This window comes from Callospermophilus lateralis, assembly GCF_048772815.1.
Source record: "Callospermophilus lateralis isolate mCalLat2 chromosome 11 unlocalized genomic scaffold, mCalLat2.hap1 SUPER_11_unloc_1, whole genome shotgun sequence".
Lineage (NCBI taxonomy): Eukaryota > Metazoa > Chordata > Mammalia > Rodentia > Sciuridae > Callospermophilus > Callospermophilus lateralis.
Genome location: NW_027510153.1, coordinates 3,287,570 through 3,307,988, shown reverse-complemented (window position 1 = coordinate 3,307,988; position 20,419 = coordinate 3,287,570). Strand labels below are relative to the sequence as shown.

General features: G+C 34.3%; 1 protein-coding gene across 1 annotated transcript; it reads left to right on the top strand.

The window, feature by feature from the left end:
• The first annotated feature begins 1,306 nt into the window (after positions 1-1,306).
• LOC143385941 (oligoribonuclease, mitochondrial-like) lies at positions 1,307-19,820 on the top strand. Its single transcript, XM_076841376.2, has 3 exons — positions 1,307-1,628; positions 2,227-2,338; positions 19,654-19,820. The coding sequence occupies exons 1-3, from the start codon at positions 1,320-1,322 to the stop codon at positions 19,818-19,820; spliced, it is 588 nt and encodes a 195-aa protein (XP_076697491.1). The 5' UTR covers positions 1,307-1,319.
• The last annotated feature ends 599 nt before the right edge of the window (positions 19,821-20,419 follow it).

Below are 20,419 nucleotides of genomic sequence, written 5' to 3'. Positions count from 1 at the left end.
ATCTTAATTTGAGATATTATTTAATTGTACACCAAGGAATACAAACTTTGTAAACACAAATTAATCATGTTCAGAGTTTTAAAATGTAGCAGTAATGTGTAATAAAACTTATTATCAGCATACAAATGTTAATATGATTATTTCTTTTAGGTTAAAAGAGACAAATTTACAGTTATTTCACTAAACTCTGCAAGGTTCTGAAACAAAAGAACTTATTGAATTTAATATATTTCTCATAAAAGTGTCTCCAAAGTATTAATTTCATGCTTGACACAACTTTTCATAGGCTTTGTGATTTTATGTCTCTGATTTACAACAGGCTAGTTTTGTTGGACAATAAACTCTCAATTGCAGAAATTTTAAAACTGAAAGGAGATTTCTTTTTTTAAATTTAGCAAGGATGTTTGATTGGTTCAATATGAAATATGAACCTCGAAGTGAGTTCATTTTGCCAATAATAATATAGCTACAATAGTTCTATATTTATTAGTAAGAAGAGATATAAGATAAATAGTCTTTATTTTTAACTTAGTGGATTTATGTGTAATGGAATAAAATCTTAGTAAGATAATCAAGAATTTAGGAATTCTTATCCTTTTCATTAACATACAGAAACAAAAATAACTTAAAAATTAGTGTTAGTTGATACAAGAGCAGCTCCTAAACTTGTAACAGTACTTAACAGACATAGGCAACAGCCTGGCTTTGTTGTAAAAGGTACATTTTCTAAAAGAAATAATATGTGAATGATGATGAAACTGTTGCAAAGTGATTGTTTAGTTCAGTGACTACTTCAAGTGATATCAGTAACAAAGAAAATAACAGAGAAAGTGATGAGTTAAAAATAAATCCCATCTTCTTAACAAATATGAAAAAAGCCAATACAAATAATGGCTTTTCAAGTGCATTCTGTCTGCTAGCTTATGAACAAATCAATTGAAAGACTTCTGCTCATAAAATTCCTTACAAGTTGGAATAATAACCTAGCAAAATGATCCATGTAACTCTCATCCTATAGTGCTTTTAATACAGGAGTCACTGTGCCTACAGTATGTATTGAGTGACAGTGCGTATTTGTTGAAAGAAGACTCTTATGGTTATTTTTTTTAATAAAATAGATCATAACCAGTTTCAAAAGATAGGGATCTCTTCACTGTGGAAGGTCGACGCATAACCAGAATTTTAATTAAAAAATTTCCTCCTTATAAAAACTATGATTTCTCGCTCAGCGCCTCCCCGCGGGTTTGCGACGTTAGCGACCATTGCGCCTGCGCGCGCGCCGGCGGCTAGGCTGGGGCCGTGGCGGCTCGTGCCGGGTGATGCTAGGCGGCTCCGTGGGCTCCAGGCTGTTGCGGGGTGTGGGTGGGAGTCGCCGGCAGTTCGGGTCGCGAGGTGTCCGCGGAGGTGGCGCAGCCATGGCGGCAGGGGAGAGCATGGCACAGCGAATGGTCTGGGTGGACCTGGAGATGACAGGATTGGACATTGAAAAGGACCAGATTATTGAGATGGCCTGTCTGATAACAGACTCTGATCTTAACATTTTGGCTGAAGGTCCTAACCTGATTATAAAACAGCCAGATGAGTTGCTGGACAGCATGTCAGATTGGTGTAAGGAGCACCATGGGAAGGTAACATTACCAAATAACAAGATTGCTGCTTTGGGGAACAGTAACAAGCTTATTGCGCTCACATCTGAATCCTAGACCATTGTTGGATGTTATTTAAAAAGAGGGTTAGAGGAAGATTGCTTGGCAAGCCTGGGAAACTGCTTGCTTTTTACTTTTCATCTTTTGGACCTCTCGAGATCATCTTCTCCTGAATGTCCTCTTTTTTCTCTCCTATATTCAGTCTGTGGCGAACGCATTGTGGATTGTCAAGTATTACTCAAGTCAGTCTTTTGGATGAGGTTAGACATCAACTCTCAGAGAAGGGGGAATGCTGCTGTCCTCTTAATAGTTGTTTCTTCCCAGAGGTTATATCCTTGGACTTTGAGCACCATCTTTTTTTGACTGTGTAGAAATGCTATTAACAATCAGGAACATAACTTATTGGCTTGGATTAAGAAAAAATTGGTGAAAAGATGGCAGTTTCAATTTGAACTTGAGTTCTAATAATGGTCCATCTGTGGTGATACTTGCCCATTTTTGAAGTAAAGTTTCATTTCTGGATACCTTTGAAAACTGACTTCATGTGTTTCTGCTGGGGGCTGGGAATTCTCTCTTGCAGTCTGGTCTTACCAAGGCAGTGAAGGAGAGTACAATTACATTGCAGCAGGCAGAGTATGAATTTCTGTCCTTTGTACGACAGCAGACTCCTCCGGGGCTCTGTCCACTTGCAGGTAAAATCCAATCCTATGAATATCTTGTAGATAGTCTTCCATTGTAGTGATTCAAGAGACTGCAATTCCAGAAATACCAGCCAAGCCTATCTATATCTTCTATTTACTCTGATTTGGATTATTTATCTTTTGTGTTCAAGTTTCCTTGTATAGTTCACAACATGAATATTAGGAAAATGCGCTGAAATAAGACATGAGAAGTTAGAAATAAACTCAGTAAAAATTTCTCCATATTTTTATGATGAAAGAATTTTTGACATAGAAAAGTTGGACTGAGTAATTGTTAAATGTGTGCCTGTTGGTTGTACCTATTTTTTTTTATATTTGAAAATAAAGTGTAGGTGTTATGACAATTCATTTCTAAAAACTTCATGGAGCATCTCCTAAGAATAAGGATATTTTGTTATGTAACACAGTATCATTATTGCATTGAAAAGAATTAGAACTATTTAATAGTATCACATGATGTCTAGTCTACATTCAGAGTTCCCTAAAATGTCTAATTGTTTTTGAACCAGGATTCAGTCAAGGCTCATGCGTTTCATTTTGGTTATTATGTATCTTTAGTCTGTTAACCCAGAACTGTCCACCTGTCTCTATTTTTTTTCCCTTGTGACATTGATTTAAAAGAGACCAGGTCAGTTCTACCAGGATTTTTAAAGCAGCAACTTTGTAAGAGGGGTGATAATGTTCTGTGGAGGTGTATTTGCATTTGCATATGTCCATTGATGTGGTAACTGACACTTTTCTGGATCATTCACAAGGAAAGTTTTGGCATTAAGTCTTAGAATTACATTGTGTAAAAGTTCTTCAGCCAATGTAGTTGATACCTATTTTAAAATTCTTATTTAAATTTAGTGTTTTAAATATAAATTACTGTGTGGAAACATAAATGTGGATGTGATTTGTTATAAAAATTGGAATGTAAATAAAGGCTTATTTATTTACATGAAAAAAAATAAAAAAATAAATAAAAACTATGATTGGCCTTTAGAGAAAATCTATCCTTTAGTTTTATATTGGAGATGTGTGTAATAAAAATGAATCCCTCTTTTGCTTGCAAAGTTTAAATATTTGAAGAAAACTCTCTTGAGTAAATGTTGTAGAGATAGCAATTTATGATTTCTCTGCACTATACCTTTGGCCTCATTCCCCACACACCCTATTTCACAACATTACCCAGATTTTTATGGTAGGAAAGTTTTCAAAACCAGAGAAAATTTACCTAAACATAGATATGTGTTGTATTTTCTGATCACATAAATTTTGCCAGCAAATGTTAGAGACCACATCTTTTTACCCAGAGGCAAGGATTATGGGACCAATTGAAAAGTTAGCCACAGACCCAGTGTGCATTGCTCAGTATGAAAGCAATTATTACTTACCTTAGAGATCAAATAACTTTCTACTGAAAGGATATTTATGGTAACCATGAAAGACTAAATATAAAGGATCTTCCAATCTTTGTTAGCTATCACAATTGGCCCAGATTCTTTCATGACCCTATAAAGAAGAGGATCCTCATAATGCCCAAGATTAACTTTGATCTAATGTTATGGTGTTTCTAGGCCTAAATTTGTCAAAAAATACGTAAAAAAGTGAATTCCCTCACACATTTATTTTGGGGATAGTATTTATATCAATTGCACGGCAATCACAACTCTCCTTAAATCTTGTCTTCCCAACTTCAAATTAAAATTCCATTTGGCTCTCATACTTGTCTGCTAGTCTAAAGTAGGATAGGGTAATATAAGAGCAGAAGCTCTAGTGTCAGAAGAGAAATTGATTGCAGTCCTGTCCCCAAAGGAAACATTCTGTATTCAAATTTAAGTTTTTTGAGAAGAGCCTCACTTCTCAAAAAACATTTAAGAGTGTGCCTCCTGTGGCTGGGGTTATAGCTCAGTGGTAGAGCACTTGCTCAGCACACATGAGGCACTGGGTTTGACCCTCAGCACCACATTTAAAAAAAATAGATAAAGAGTATGCCTACTGATTTCCATTGAATCTTTAATTAGAATAGGAATCAGTAAATAAAGTTTTGGGGCCAGATTCTCCCACCCCAATTTTTAAATGGCTGGTGAACAATGATTTTACTTTTTTGTTTGTTTTTTTATTTTTCAGTACTGAAAATCCAACCCTGGCCTCTAGCATGCTAAGCAAATGCTTTACCACTGCACTATATCCCCATTTTTTTAAATTTTAATTTGAGACTAACTTGCTTAGGCTGGCCTCAAACTTGCAATCATCCTGCCTCAGTCTCCTGATTATCTGGAATTATAGCCATAGGCCAATCCTCCCTGACCACCTTTCCTTTTTAAAATTGTTGGAGAAAATATCAAAATACTTATATTCTGTAAAACATGAAAATTTTATAAATTTCAGATTTCATTGTGTGGAAATAAAGTTTTATTGGGATATAACTGTAAAAAAAATCAAATTTAAGTTTTTGCAGGTATAAAACAAAAAGAGCAATGCTATTAGGTACCATTTGGGGCATGACCAAGAGTCAGTCACCTTCTGCCAAAGAACAATGCTGCCTGAATGCCCAACCCATTTTTAGTGTTTTAAAACACAGTTATGCAGATTCCCTTGATCAGATATTTTGAGGCTGGCAGGATTATGAAATGTGTCTCATCAATTCCAAGACTCATCATTTTGTTCAAATTTGTAACATTTCTAAATTTGAGGTATATTTTCAAATCAGAGTTAGCTGAAGATATTTCTTCATTTTTTCTTGCATAAACAATGGTGTTACCCTGCTGAGCATCATCACTGGAGAGGATATCGAAAACCTGGGCTTTAACTGAAATTTTTTATGACAAATGTAGTACCATTAAGATAAAGATTAATTGAGCTGTCTTTTGATTAAAATCTGTCTTACTGGGGCTGGGGATATGGCTCAAGTGGTAGCGCGCTCGCCTGCATGCGTGCGGCCCGGGTTCGATCCTCAGCACCACATACAAACAAAAGATGTTGTGTCCGCCGATAACTAAAAAATAAAGTATTAAAATTCTCTCTCTCTTTCTTTCTCCCCTCTCTATCTTTAAAAAAAACTGTCTTTCTGTATATGATGTTGATTCTTGGCAAAATATGTCAGCAGAAAACTGAAATGCAGATTTTGTTGTAGTTTTTTTTTCCCCTCAGAATTATTAAACAGATGATTTGGGCAAATTCTGTCTTGATGAACTTGGTGAACTTAAATCAGCTGTGAGAGATATGAACAGTTTTGTTGTGCTGATCACATCTACCCTCTGACCCAGTATGAGGTTAGGAAGCAAAAGCTGATCATCAGCATGATTTTTTAAGAGTGGTCTCTTGGGTGACAATCAGATGCCTTCTGAGGACACTCACAAACATTTCATTATTATCACCTATCAAACTTTATTAGTTTTTAGAGAAAGGAAGCAATTTACATAAAGCAGTTGTGAAGTCTTAGGTACACAGTAGGCCTTCAAGAATTATTTTCACCATAGAATTGTCATTCTCTGAATTTATTTTAAGTTGACTAAGCATAACAATGTATGGTAGCCAGAACCAATAAGATTTCTAAGTGTGGTTCTCACTTCCTCAGTTGGTTTCTATAGTTTTGTTTATAAAACACAAGTTCCCATTAGCTCTGGTGGAGTGACATCTTATGATTGATTCCTACTGATCTCACTGGCAAGCCAAATCTGCCATCTATTTTACTAATAACTAAGTGATCCATTCTTTTGAATGGTTGATATTTTGGATTAGGACACAGGACTTTACATTTATCACTATAAAATGCTCATTAATTTTGTTCTTTCTCTCTTTGTTGCCGAAATGCTGTGAACTCTTCTTTTCTATAAAGTAATTGTCATGATTCTCAACTTTTTGGCATACACAGACATTAACTGCTTTACAGATTTCAACTTACCAGTTAAACTGGTCTCAACTACAGAAATGGGACTGAATCTAGAACTCAGGTTCCAGAACTGTGAAAAATAAATTATTGTTGTTTCTAAGCCTCCTAGTCCATAGTATTCTGTTATAGCTGTCTGAACAAACAGGACATCTCTAGTAAGTGATATGTGAAGGAGGTCCATCTTTTCATTACTCAAAAACACCTTGTTCTGTATTAATTGGCCTCTGGGTCTAATAACAAAGGATTGCATGAGTGAAGTTAAGAAATTAAATACATTATATTTGAATATATTCCTAGAAGCAAAACAAAAAGCAGGAATAAAAAATACATTTATAGAAGTCACTGCAGAAAATTTTGAGAAGAAATTATTTGAAAATAAAAGGTTCTCAAGAACACTTATAATAAAAAATAACTTTGCCTTAAATATCAGAGGATTTTTATTATTTTACTTCATATAACTTTTTTTTACTGATTTCAGAATCTATTATGAGCTAGATGTGGTGGTGCATGTCTATAGTCCCAGTTAATTGGGAAACTGAGTCTAAGGGATCACCTGAGGCTAGGGGTTTAAGCCCAGCCTGAGCAGCATAGTAATATCTCCTGAAATCAAAACAAACAAAATTCAGAAATAATACTAATCAAGACATTGTGGTATTGATATAAATATAGACATATAGACTGATGGAACAGAATTGTTAGTCCAGAAACTCTCATATTTTTAGTGAATTTATTTGAAGGTAATTAAGTGAGGATCAAAAAAAAAATCTTTAAAGAATGGTGCTGGGACAACTGACCATGGATCACTTGACTCTATTTTATTCCGCTTAGCCCACTTCACATATTTTGCATTCCTGACTTAGGCTCCTACACATCAGGTTTTTGAACATTGATCTACCCAATCACCCATTGCTCAGATTCAATAAGCCATTTCCTTTGTGTCTTAGTTACTTTAAGAACTGCTCTAACAGAATACCTGAGACTGGGTAACTTATAATGAATGAAATTTATTGGCCCACAGTTTGGGAGGGCAAAAAGTTCAATAGCAAGACACCAGCGTCTTGTGAGAGCCTTCTTTCTGGGTGATAACATGGGAGATATCACATAACAGAAGGAGAGAACAAGAGGGGTGAACCCACTCCTGAAATAATGGTATTAGTCCATTTATGAGGGCAGAGACCTTATAAACAGTATACCCCTTAAAGATTTCATCTATTCTTTTTTTAGTACATTATTGATTCTCATTTTGACATAGTTATACAAGCATAAAATATAGTTTGCTCTAATTCAGTTCCCAATAGTTTCCCTAGTATTTTCAAGGTCCTGGGTTCAATTTCTGGTACTAAAGAAAGAATTTTTTTAAAAAGTAAGTGGACAGTGGGCATTTCTGATTTTACAATTTTTGAATTCCTTAACATTTACGTGATCTTTAAAAAAAAATGTAGGTATTTTTTCAAGTGTAAAATGGGAATAACAAAAGCCCAGCCTCAAAAAGTTGCTTTTGAGGAATAAGTAACAGTACATTCTCTTGGAACACTCCCATACACGCTGTTATTTCTTGTTGTGCAGTGAACATTTTCTTAACAGATTTGTGATATTCAGGAAGCCTTAAGCAAAACTATGACAAAATAAAATACTTTTTTCCATCCTCCTACTATTCCCTATTTTAGTTCTAACTTAACACTTACATGCTATTCTTATCCTTTCCCTCAAGAAACACCACAAGTTTTCCTCAGTCTCACATTATAATGTTTAATCAAGTTCTATCTTCCTTGGATAAATCGCCTACATCTAAACTTCCCACTCTTCAATTTTGATCCTAATATGTCTACCCCAATTTCCCATTTCCTCTGAAGCTTATGATCTGAAAATCAGATTGATACTAATTCCACTGGTTAAAAAAAAATGTGCTTTACACATGAGCAAAAAAATTAGTAATTTACATGTGTGAAGTTATTGAGGTCTTTTGAAAATTCAAATTTATATGCACACACACACACCTATGTGTACTCTTTATATATATATATATATATATATATATATATATATATATATATATATATATATAATATACACTCAATCAAATAATCAAATTTTTTTTGTTATACCACATATGCTTCTAAGTCATAATAGGAATATAAAAGTTGGTATTAGCCCCATCCTGATAAAATAACTTTTAAAGCATTCACAATATAATTTAATAAAAGATGTATTCAAAAATTAATTTTAAAATATTGCACTATTAAGGTATGGTGGAATATGCCTCTAATCTTAGCTCATAGGAAAGCAGGAGGATCAGAAGTTTAAGGCCCTGAGTAAATCAGCAAGACCCTGTCTTAAAATAGAAAATAAAAAAGGCTGGAGATTCAGCTAGTGTTTAACCTCCCTTGGCTTCAATCCTGGTACAAAAAAAAGTATTGCCCATGTTCATAGTTTCATATATCTTATATGAATATTCTTAATTAAAAATGGAAATGTTTTATCAATAATTACATATAGTGTGCTCTCTAAATGCTTTTATTTTCTGGTTAAAGATTTCATGAAGAAGACTAAAATAAAGTATCAGCATATGTTGATTTCATTAAATAGTAGCTGGAGCACTTTCCCCCTCTGTGTGCAAAATGAATGTGCTATGAGAACAGTTGCTAGAATTTGATAAAGCAATTAGAACATAAGTCATGAGAACATAAATATTATAGGAACCTTACATATCATACAATTATGACATACATTCTTTCCACAAATGAATAAGATAGTTCAGGGGTTACTGACATTAATGCATTCTGAATAATTTGTAATTTCTACCATCATAATGTATAGTACTTTCAGTTTTTTTCTTTAACGTATAAATACATTTGTATTAACTTGCTAGTTAATGGATTGGAAAATAGTACAATAAAGTAGGCAGAGAGGCATAGCTGTTAAACTTCTTTTTTTTTTCAGCCAGTGATGATGAGACATTATTGTGAGAGAATTCTTACATAAAACACTTTTTAAAAATACCTCTACTCTTTTATTGACTTGTTGCAATTCCAAATTAGTATCTTTTGAAATCTCTAGCAGGTAATTACATGCATTTATTGTGAATTATTTTTCTGCATTCTTTCAACGAGAATTTATTAAACATGTTGAACACTTATATTGCAATAGGAAATACATCTGTATATACATACATTTCAATACACATCTTGAGGTACTAAAAGTATGTAGACATATACAGAATACAAAACAGACACACATGCAAATACCTATTAATAAGAAAACTTCATAATCTGAATATTTTATTCCTGGAAATCTAATAAACATTCTACAAACTAGAAAACTAATTTATAATAAATAAATATTTATTGTTAGGAAATTTGAAAGTAAATAGCCTTTAGTCATAAAATATTTGAATGGACTTCATTATCCCACATACTACATACTGGGGTGGTTATACAGCAATAAGAGCCATAACAGCAACAAAGACACTATCTATTACAATTACCTTGTTTCTTATTATTTGAGTGGGGGGGTGCAGGCAGTGTGTACTAGAGATTGAACTCAGGGGCACTGAACCACTGAGCCACATCCCCCTCCCAATTTTTTATTTTATTTAGAGACAGAGTCTTCCTGAGTTGCTTAGTGCCTCGCTTTTTTCTGAGGCTGTCTTTGAATTCAGGATGCACCTACCTCAGCCTCCCAATCCACTGGGATTACAGGAGTGGGCCATTGTACCTGGCTACCTTGTTTCTTTATTAAAGGAATCATTTTTTATCCTTCCTGTCTACAGGTAGTGCCAATTACCATCAGATTACTTCCTGTTTTGATCACCATAATTTATTTCATATAATATATATGATTGCTTAGAGGAGTTTGGGTTCACAGAAAAATTGAGAAAAATGCATTGAGTTTTCATATATTCACTATCTCACACATGCATAGTCTTTCTCATTATAAACATAACCTAAAAGGTTAGCACATTTATTACAATTGATAGACCTATTTTGACACATCACTATCACCAAATGCTTGTAGTTTACAAAAGGGTTCTCACTTGGTATTTTACATACTATGAGTTGATAGATGCTTGTGAATGTGTATTTGGTATTATTATACCAAATATCTTCATCCCCCACCAAAAAAATTCCTGTACTCTTCCTTTTCATAGTTTTCCCTGCTTATTTCATGCCAACTACTAAACATTTTATAGTCTCCATAGATTTCCTTTTCCAGAATATCACATTGTTGAAGCAATACAGTACATAATCTTTCCATATTGGCTTCTTTCACTTAGTAATGTACATTTGAAATTCTTTCTTGTTTCACAGTCTGATAGCTCATTTATATTTAGCAATCAATAATATTTAATTGTCTGAATGTACCATATAGTTATTTATCCATTCATCTATTACAGAGCATCCTGGATGCTTACAAGTTTTGGCAATTATAAATAATGCTGCTGTCAACATCCAGGTACAGTTTTTCATATAGATATATTTTTTCCACATTTTTGTAAATGTTTAGAAATACATATGATAATAGTATGTTCAGTATGTTCAACATTTACTATTCCACTTCCATCAGTAATAGGTAAGTAATAGGTAAGAGTTCCTGTTGCCTTACAACCAGGCATATAGTGATGGATTTTGGTTATTCTAACAGGTGTTCAGAAATTCCATGGGCTTTCAGATGCAAATACTTAATTTTATCAAAGGACAGTGATCCAGGGGTAGACTGTGCTCAAATGTGGCCTTCCTCACCTGAACAATATATGGGGTTTGAAAAAAATTCAAACATATTTTGTATGAGCTATTCAAAGTTTAAGTTTTTAGAAGATATTTTCAAAATTCAGTGAATGTTTTATCCCCATCTTAGACTGATCTCCCACTCTCTTTGATTTCCTCTGGGTAGAGAGTTTACAATATTTTAACATTCTGAAGTACTGTCAATGTTATGCTTCTACTTTCAAAATTAGAAAACTGTATTTTACTTTCTAACTACAGTTTATATTTAGGATTACTTTCCTTATGTTTACTATAACTATTTTGTCTGTTGACACTTTTAAAAAGGAAACTATCTATGATTGCAAATATATATTTTATGTGAATATATTTTGAAGAGAAGTTGAACCCTTGTTGTCTGAACAGTTGTGAAAGACACAGTAATGTGAGAAACACCATACATTGATTGCTAATTTTATTGTTGTTTAAATATTCTTAAATTCTAAAGATTTAACTTTATATTTATTGATTTTATCGAAACATTTTAAATAACTTCTGTCCTTGGCATTCCATTTGTGATGATTTTGAAATATTTTCTTTAACATTCTTTTTCCGTTTTACTGATAGTGAATAGTAACTTCTCTTATAATCCAATTTAAAAATTTTTATATCATTCTATTTTTTAGTTTAGTTTTGTTTGACATGTATTAATTCTACATATTAATAGTGTTAATTGTGATATGTCCACCCAAGCAAGCCCTGTATACTAATCTCTTTTATGGTGCATGGTACTGAGGATTGAACCCAGGGGTGCTCTGCCACTGAACTACATCTCTAGAACTTTTTATTTTACTTTTGTATTATTTTATTTTGAGACAAGGTCCTGTTAAATTGCAGAGGTTGGCCCCTTCTTCGTCCTCTCCTGTGGCTGGAATTACAAGCATGCCCCACAATGCCCAACTCCAACTTCTATTTTTTATAGTTATTCAGCTGGGCATGATAGCCTTTAATAATGTTCTGATTCTGAAGATACCTTTTTATGACCTCCATCACAACAGTTGACAAGACTGCTTCTCCTCTTATTGTTATTTTTTTGCACATGCATTATTATCACTTAATAATTACTCTGTTGATGTCATCTGTTTTTGTTCTGTATTCTCACTGTGATGTTTAGATGTAGATTTACTTTAATTCTTCCTGAATACATCATTTTAGAATCAGTTTCTAAGTTCTTATTAATTATTCTGTCAATACTATCTCTTCATTTTCTTGAAATTTTCATTTCAAAATTTCTATTAAGTATATGTGGATTATGTAATTCCATTCTTAATATGCCTTATTTTTCAACATGTTAGTTTTGATAGATGGAACCATCATATGATTTTCTACAATTACTTCTTCTAATTAATTGATGCTTTCTTCATCAATGTGTAATTTTTCTTGCCAAAATGAACATTTAGTTCAAGTTCCAAAAATCATGATTTTGTTTTATTGCCACAGATTATGAGATTATTTCTATTGGGTTATTAATTGCTATGGTTTGAATTTGGTTTGTCACCTCTGAAACTCATGTTAGAATTACATTGTCATTTCAATGGTGTTGGGAGTTATGGGCTTTAAGAGGGTTTCATGCAGAACTGAAATGATTCTCATGGATTAGACTGGACACCATGAGCTTTCTGTTATTATAAATTCAGGTTTCCCTTTGTATATTGTGTCTTTGGCATGTGTCCACTTCCCTTCCTCTTTACACTATGTTTGAATGGAGGCCAATGTCATGCTATTGGACTTCCCAGCCTCCAGAACTATGAGCCAAAATAGATCCCTAGTCTTTATAAATCATCTAGTCCAGGTAATCTTTTAAAACAGACTAGATCCTCAGTCAACACAGAATATTTTTTTACATCCTTATATGTTTGTCATTTTTGGATTGTGAAACAACTATTGGACAGATTTATTTTGGAAGCATCAAGGATACCAAATGAAAAATTGTGTTTTCAGCATAACTTTTCATTTGTTTATACTATGCATCTCATAAATAGCATCATTTCTTATCCTAGTGGCTACCAGATGATATTAACTGTGTAAATAAGATCTCCAAACTACACGAGGCACAAATTGGTGGATTAAATTCTTAAATGTTGTCTTTTTAATTCTGTTTCAAGCAGAATATATGGAAAGTGAAGTATTTAGAACTATTTGGCAGAATATGAAAAATATATATATATATATATAAAATTTATAGTCTTTGGTTTTATTAACTTTGGTGTATGTTCCAGGGGTACAAATTTATGTACAACAGGAAATGAAAATATATCACAGAGATCCAGAGACTTGGCCTGAAATGGACATTTAATCCATAACCTCTAATTTGGAAGATCAGCATTTCCTGCCAGTCCCACACTAAAGAAAATCTCACTATCAAATTTCCAGTTTATCATCCTGCTTGGCTTTTATCAAATGATTTCATTCTTTCTAGTTGTTCTCTGAGCACATAATATTATTTTGTGTTTAATGACTGCATTCATACAAGTTTCAAACACCTTTTCTTTACATGTCATTTAGTTTTCCACAATTACAAAATCAGAAGTCAGAGTTTAATCCAAATAATTATTATTTTAATTATTCTTGTAACTACTTAAACATATGAAGGGCCTATGCTCATGATGAGAAAATGTATCATGATCTTAGTAAAATTTTCTAAAATTTGAATAGCAAGGAATTTCTTTTCTTTTTACTACTGTAATTACTCTTTCCCCAAGTAGTCTAAACTACAGGGATTCTTAATAGAAATGCAAATAAAGGAAATCACAACACTATTACCCAACTCTCAATTCCTATCATACATGTGATATGAAGAGTGTGACTCCATGTCTGTGAAGTTTAACTATTGAAAACTTTCAAGACTGATTCCTCCCATTTTTCCTTCTGCTCCTTATCTGGTCAAGCTAACATCAAAGCTCTGCTACTCCCTTTATACCATCAGCTAGGAGTTCAAACCACACAAGATGGCTTACACCTGATGTCTATGTTATATCTCCTGATGTCTATGTCTTTTTCCCTCACAACTGCACACCCATTCCTATTAATCCTCTTCGCAAATCTCTTTCAAACCCAATGCTAATTCATAGCTCTGGCCTCTGTTGCAGGTCACTCTTTTCCTGTCCCACTCACAGACATTGAAAAAACTTCAAAACTGAGTTTTTCTGCCTCGTCTTACAGCCCTCAAATCCATTCTCCATACTGAAGCTAAAATGAGTTTCCCAAAACAGAAATCCAACCACATCATTCTCCTGATAAGGATCCTTTAATTCTTCTTTTGATTTTCAAGATTGAGCTAAATAGCTTGAAACATAAATGTTCTAATAATCTGAGCATTGTTCACCTCTTGAAACACTGAACCCTTCATTCCTACATAACAGAAAGCCTCAGTTACCTGCAGTTCTTCAAACTTGCTGCCTTGTCTCATGCCTCTGGCCCCTGTTGGATGCATCTTCACCCCTCCACCACCCCTACCACTGAAGATGCCATCTCCCAACTCTTCTAACCCTGTTCATTTCTTCATGACCCAGCTCAGACAGCAAACCTTTAAAGAAACCCCCTCAGTCCCTTCCCTCCATCATGAGCAGCCACAGTCTAAATGTGTGTGCCTCTTCTTAACTCTCATGGCCCCTTAAGTATTAATTAGAAACATTCATGCTATTTTATGTAATTGTCAGCTAGGTCCACTCCCCCACTAACCTGGGATCTTTGGGGTAGCCGCTTTATTACTACATTGTGCACCTTCAGTAAGTGTGAGGAACTCCATAAAAGTTCATTAATGGACTGAATGGCGAGAAATGGGTAGAGAAGTTCCAAGTCATAGGGAGTCTCTATCAACATTTATTTAATACAGGTCTTGTTTAGAAATGCAAAGATAAGCTTTATTTGTTAGAACAGTTCCTGGTACATAGGAGAGATTCACTGCTTTAGTAGATAACAAAAAACTTTCTGACATTCTTCCTGGATACTGATATATGCATTGATTTCTCTATAGAGGACCAAAACTTGTGTTGATACACACACACACACACACACACACACACACACACACACACACACACCACACATGTCTTTGCTTAGCCAAAGACACTACTTTGGCAAGGATCAAATTCAACACAAAATACTCTAAAAAATAAAAACATAATCCCTGTTCAAATCAGTGGTTCTGAAAATTTACCCTTTTATGAAGAAATAAAAGAAGGAAAACATATCAGTTGGTGTAGCATGGTAGCTATCAATTACTGGCTATTGAGGACTTAAATACAGGTTATCTGAATGTATAATATTTCCCTGGTAATTTTGATATTGATTACATGTTGAAACCTTAAATTTTGTATATTTAATGAAATTAAATACTTTGCTGAAATGAATTTCACCTATTTTATTTATGTCAACATTGTCTCAATGTTGTTTCCGAAAACTTTAAAAGTGCAACATGGCTCCTGTTATATTTTTATAGGATAGTACTGATTTGGGAAGTAAGGAACATGCTCTTATTACTACACTCTTCTTTGTGTCAAAGTTTCGTAGGTTGTGACAATGGGATCCTTTTTATTTAAAGAAACCTTATTCAATTTCACGTTTCTAAATGAGCTCACCCAAAGCCTCTTCGTTCAAAACATCGCCATCTACTGAGAAAATATCATAATAGCTTCTAAAGTAATCTCACTGTTTTTCATGGCACAGGAGTCCCTTTCCAGCTCATATGAACAATTCAACAAAAATATAGTGGATCCATAGTAAGAGCGTAATCAGAGCTTCTGTCTTTCAACGTCTGGTGACTTTTTGCACACAACAGCCTTCCTTCCCTGCCTCTTTGTGTTGATCAGCATTGAACAGCACACAGAGCATGATAGCCTGGGCCCAGACATCTGAGCGGGCCCAGTGGAGAGGTAGGGGGACATAGGTAGAGATGAACATCTACTGTAGGGAAGCTGGTGATTCATGGAGCGTTCTCCTTGCTCATCAATCCTACTTTGAAGTGTGGCAAGACTTAGAGCCTGCCTCTACCACTGAGAATATTTTAAATGCTTCCAGGCGAAATCTCTAGAGAAATCTTTCTCTTGAACACATTTTAAACATCCTCAACCTCGATCCAATTCCTCAAGGGTGTTTTGGAGCCTTTTCCCAGTGCCATGCTGGCAGCAGCCACCGCTGCAGAGCTGGGGGACATGAGGAGGGAGTTCAAAGAGACACATGCCTTCCTCTGATGGAGAAGCTTCAAAGATACCTGTCCTCCTCCTCAAATCATATTCAGAATAACACTAGAAACAGAGGAGACAGTCTATGTCACTCGATGGAAACATATTCTCAAAAATTGCATCAGCTTTTTAAAATTCATTTTTAATTGATATACAATAATGGTACATTTTATGGAGTACAGTGTGATAATTCAATACATATAAACAATGTATAATGGTCAAATCATGGCAATTAGCATCTCCATCTCCTTAAGAATTTGCCTTTTTCTTTGTTTGGAGCCCTTGAATTCCTCTCTTCTAATTCTTTATAAAACATAGAATAAGTTGTAATGAACTGTGGCCACTCCACTATGCTGAAAAACACTATAATTTATTCCAGCTTTTTGTTATTTTGGAATCTATTATCTGTCTTCCCTCCAGCTCCTCTCTCTCCTGCCCATTCTAGTCACTAGTAATCACAATTGTATTTAATTTTCATAATATTAATTTATTTTAGTCTCTACAAATACATAAGTGGTGCAGTACTTATCTTCCTATGTCTAACTTATTTTTTTAAGGAGCACTTTTTAATTGATTATATCTTAAGAGCCATTTACTAATCAAAATAACCTGATTATTCATATTAATCAAAAGAATTTAACACTGGCCATCTTAGTTAATTATACATGTATACCTGTGTGTGTGTGTGTGTGTGTGTGTGCATGCTTTAACTCTCTCTCTCTCTCTCTCTCTCTCTCTCTCTATATATATATATATATATATATATATATATATATATTCCACTCCAAACATTGAGCATTCATTCTGTGAAACAGAATTACAAGTGATTCTGATCATTTTTATTTTCATGATTGTTTATATTTTCTAAGTTTTTTTTTTTTTTTACAATTAACATGCATTACTCTGGGCAATAAAATATTTAAAGATGTTATAGAAGAAAAAAGGAAAGAAAGGAATAGAAGAAAATGTAAGAGAGAAGGGAGGTAGAAACAGAAAGAGGAAAAAGGAGGGGGTGGGAGAGGAGGATAAGAAGGAGGAGTGGGAACCACTATCTTCACAAAAGGACTTCAGTCTTTGTCACAAAGTCCCCCATCCTCTCAGACAGCTTGGCGAAGAATTCTAGGAAAGCCTATAATGCTCTTACATGTCCGTGCATCCCCTCTCTTATTTCACACTAAAGATATTGTCCCAGAAGCAGTGGCAGTATTACATGTAATAAAGATTTTGTGTGCATGTATGTATTTATACTTATTCAGGATAAAAAGCTGTTCAGATTCTTACAATATTCCCAATTTTAAGGTCATTCTAGAAACATTTTTTTTGCATTGATTTTAATTCTGCTTCCCAGCTCAAACTTCAGCTGCTCTCAAGTGATAATTTTCAGAATAACAACAAAATTAATAACCAAGCTCGGCAGACACACAAAGATGTTTCTATGGCCATTGAAAATCAATACTTTCAAAAATGATATCCATCTGGTAACTAATGAATAGTATTGCTGGGAGAAAACAGAATCTGCTCAAAACTCAATTTATATACATGTATTTCAAGTTTTTAAAATGCACTTAATATTAGAATCCTCATCATGCACTGTGACCTGCCTTTGCACTAGCCAAAGCTATATGAGAGGCAGATTTACATCCAAAGAACCGCCACTGACCATCTCCCAACCCAGGCCCAGACCCATGGGCTGAGCACCGATTTACGTTGATTGATGGCCTTTTGTCACTCTGTCTTATAGGTTGTGACCATTTGAAACTTCAAAATGGATGAAGTCAAACAGAACAGGCACTCCTGCCCAGTGAAGCAGAGATAGGGCTACAAGCAAGCATTCTGTCAAGAAAGAAAATGTTCTGCCCAAAATAATCTGTCAAGTTTTCAAATATTCTTACACTTTTCATAACCAGTGCATACCAAAGTATCTGCTATGAATGCAGACAAAACAAGTGAGAGTGCTTCCTTTACATATAATACACAAAATTTTAAAAATGAATTACCCATGCAGTTCTTTTAACCCAATAATTACACTTCTCAATAGCAGTTCTAGGTATTCTAAATACATAGAATAAAATTACAAGTTTTGATAGAGTACTTTTAAATTTTTTTTTTAGTTCTCAATGGATATTTAATTTAATTAATTTACTTACTTATATGTAGTGCCGAGGATCAAACCGAGGGCCTCACACATGCCAGGCAAGTACTCTACCACTGAGCCACAACTCCAGGCCCTGACAGAGTACTTTTAAAAGTTTTCTTAAAATAGAAAATTAGTTAGTTTATGATTAATTGAAAAAAAGGAAACTTAAGAAAGTAATCCTTATAACCATTTTAGCTCAGTAATTATATTTTTATAAATTACTTCAAGATATAAGTAAGTAATGGGCTTCTTAGAGTGTGGTTTACAATTTTTAAAAGAGAATTATTTAGAAAAATATAATAATGCAAAATCACAAAATCATTAAACATCACACTTTAGAAGATTATTTAAAACATATAGTACTGGAAGTTCAGCACAGTGATAGAGCACTTATCTGTCATGTGCAGGGCCTTGAGTTTGATCCTCAGCACTACCACAAAAGAAAACCAACCAACCAACCAACCAATCAACACAAACAAAACCCCCTCTAAAATATATAGATAATTTTATGAGAAAAATATTTCCAAATTGATATCAATTTTATATTATATATATATATATATATATATATATATATATATATATATATATATATAAATTTAGGTAAGATTTATAAATTTAGTAACATACAGATATATATAGGTGGAAATGTAAATATAGGTACATTGAGGAAAATCACTATTGAATAATACATACAAAAATGTTCATAGTGAATGTCTAATAGTGTAATTGTGGATTTTTGTTTCCCTACAGATTTCTATATTTTCCCCAAATATTTATTTTAGAATGTAATGCTTTTTTGTGTTGTTGATTTTGTCTTGTGGTATTGGGAAACAAACCCAAAGCCTCACATGTGCTAGGTGAGCTTTCTACCACTGAGCTGCACTCTCAGCCCAACATATAATATTGAAGTCTTGCAGGCCACCATTATGTCAATATAAGCCTCTGTTTTTAGGGCATTGACATCCCTGTTTAGGCTGAAGAAATACTGAATCTCAGCATATTGCTTATTATAGCAATGTGTATTTCATGCCCAGGTAGCCTGAGCTCCGGCAGGCCATGGACTCAAGCCCTCATATAGATGAAGTGTCAGCAGAGGTCTGCCTGGGGTTACAGAGCAGATAGGGAAGGAGGCCTGCAATACTTCAATAGCATCATGCAGCAGTGTTTATGAACATTACAGTGCACAGATAGATCCACACTGTCAGTCACCAAGTATACATTTCTTAATCATAGTTGGAATAAGAGGGAACACTGGACACATTCAGGAGTATGAAGAGAGAGAAAAAAAAACAAATCATGGAGATGGAAATTCCTTCAAAGCTTTTATCTTTACTTCTCCATATCAGTGAGCATGTCAGAAGTGGAAATGAGGGGAAATGCCTGGATTAATGTTTCCCCAGTACATCAAGAGGAGGAGGGTAAATTGGAAGCTGTGGGAACAGCTTCCTACCTTCGTGATGGACCTGAAGGAATAACATTCTTTCTCATCAGAGAGCAGCTTTACAATTCTTAAATCCCAAAATGTCATGTTTCACTAATCACAGTATCATCTCTGAGAATTATAATTCCTGAGCCTCTGAAATTTAAACTCAGGGTGTTGAACATTAACTGTGATTTTTTGTTAAACTGGATTACTTATTATTGCCCATTTGTGTTCTCCCTTTCTAGAACATTCTCCAACCTTTTCTGTCTCACTCTGTGACCTAGGAAGTTGATCCACACGGGGGCATCAATCAGCCTCCCTTTTGGTTTCAGCCAGAAACAGTGTCACCTAAAGACTGTAAGACAGAGGAGAGAGGTCGGGGTGTCTATCTGCTGCCCCTCCTGTACTAAGTCTCTGAGAGTGACCCTGTCCTTACACAACTAAAGCTGCCTCTGCATGGCCCCTCCCCCAGGGTATCAGCTCTCACAGTCATCCCCTACCCTCTGCTATGGGGTCGTCAATAGGTCAGTTTTATTCTAGGACCAGATTCTGCATATCTAATTACCCGCCAGGGAGTGATGTTCTTGCTAATTTACTTCAGTCACCACTATATATATATATATATATATATATATATATATATATATATATATATACACACACACACACATCTATATTTAGGCATATAG

What these genes read in the sequence shown, in the direction of transcription:
- LOC143385941 (XM_076841376.2), top strand. Translation starts at nt 1,320, where the DNA reads ATGCTAGGCGGCTCCGTGGGCTCCAGGCTGTTGCGGGGTGTGGGTGGG. An exon ending in GTAAGGAGCACCATGGGAAG is followed by an intron (nt 1,629 to 2,226) that starts GTAACATTACCA and finishes TCTCTCTTGCAG; the next exon opens with TCTGGTCTTACCAAGGCAGT. An exon ending in GGGGCTCTGTCCACTTGCAG is followed by an intron (nt 2,339 to 19,653) that starts GTAAAATCCAAT and finishes TCTCCATATCAG; the next exon opens with TGAGCATGTCAGAAGTGGAA.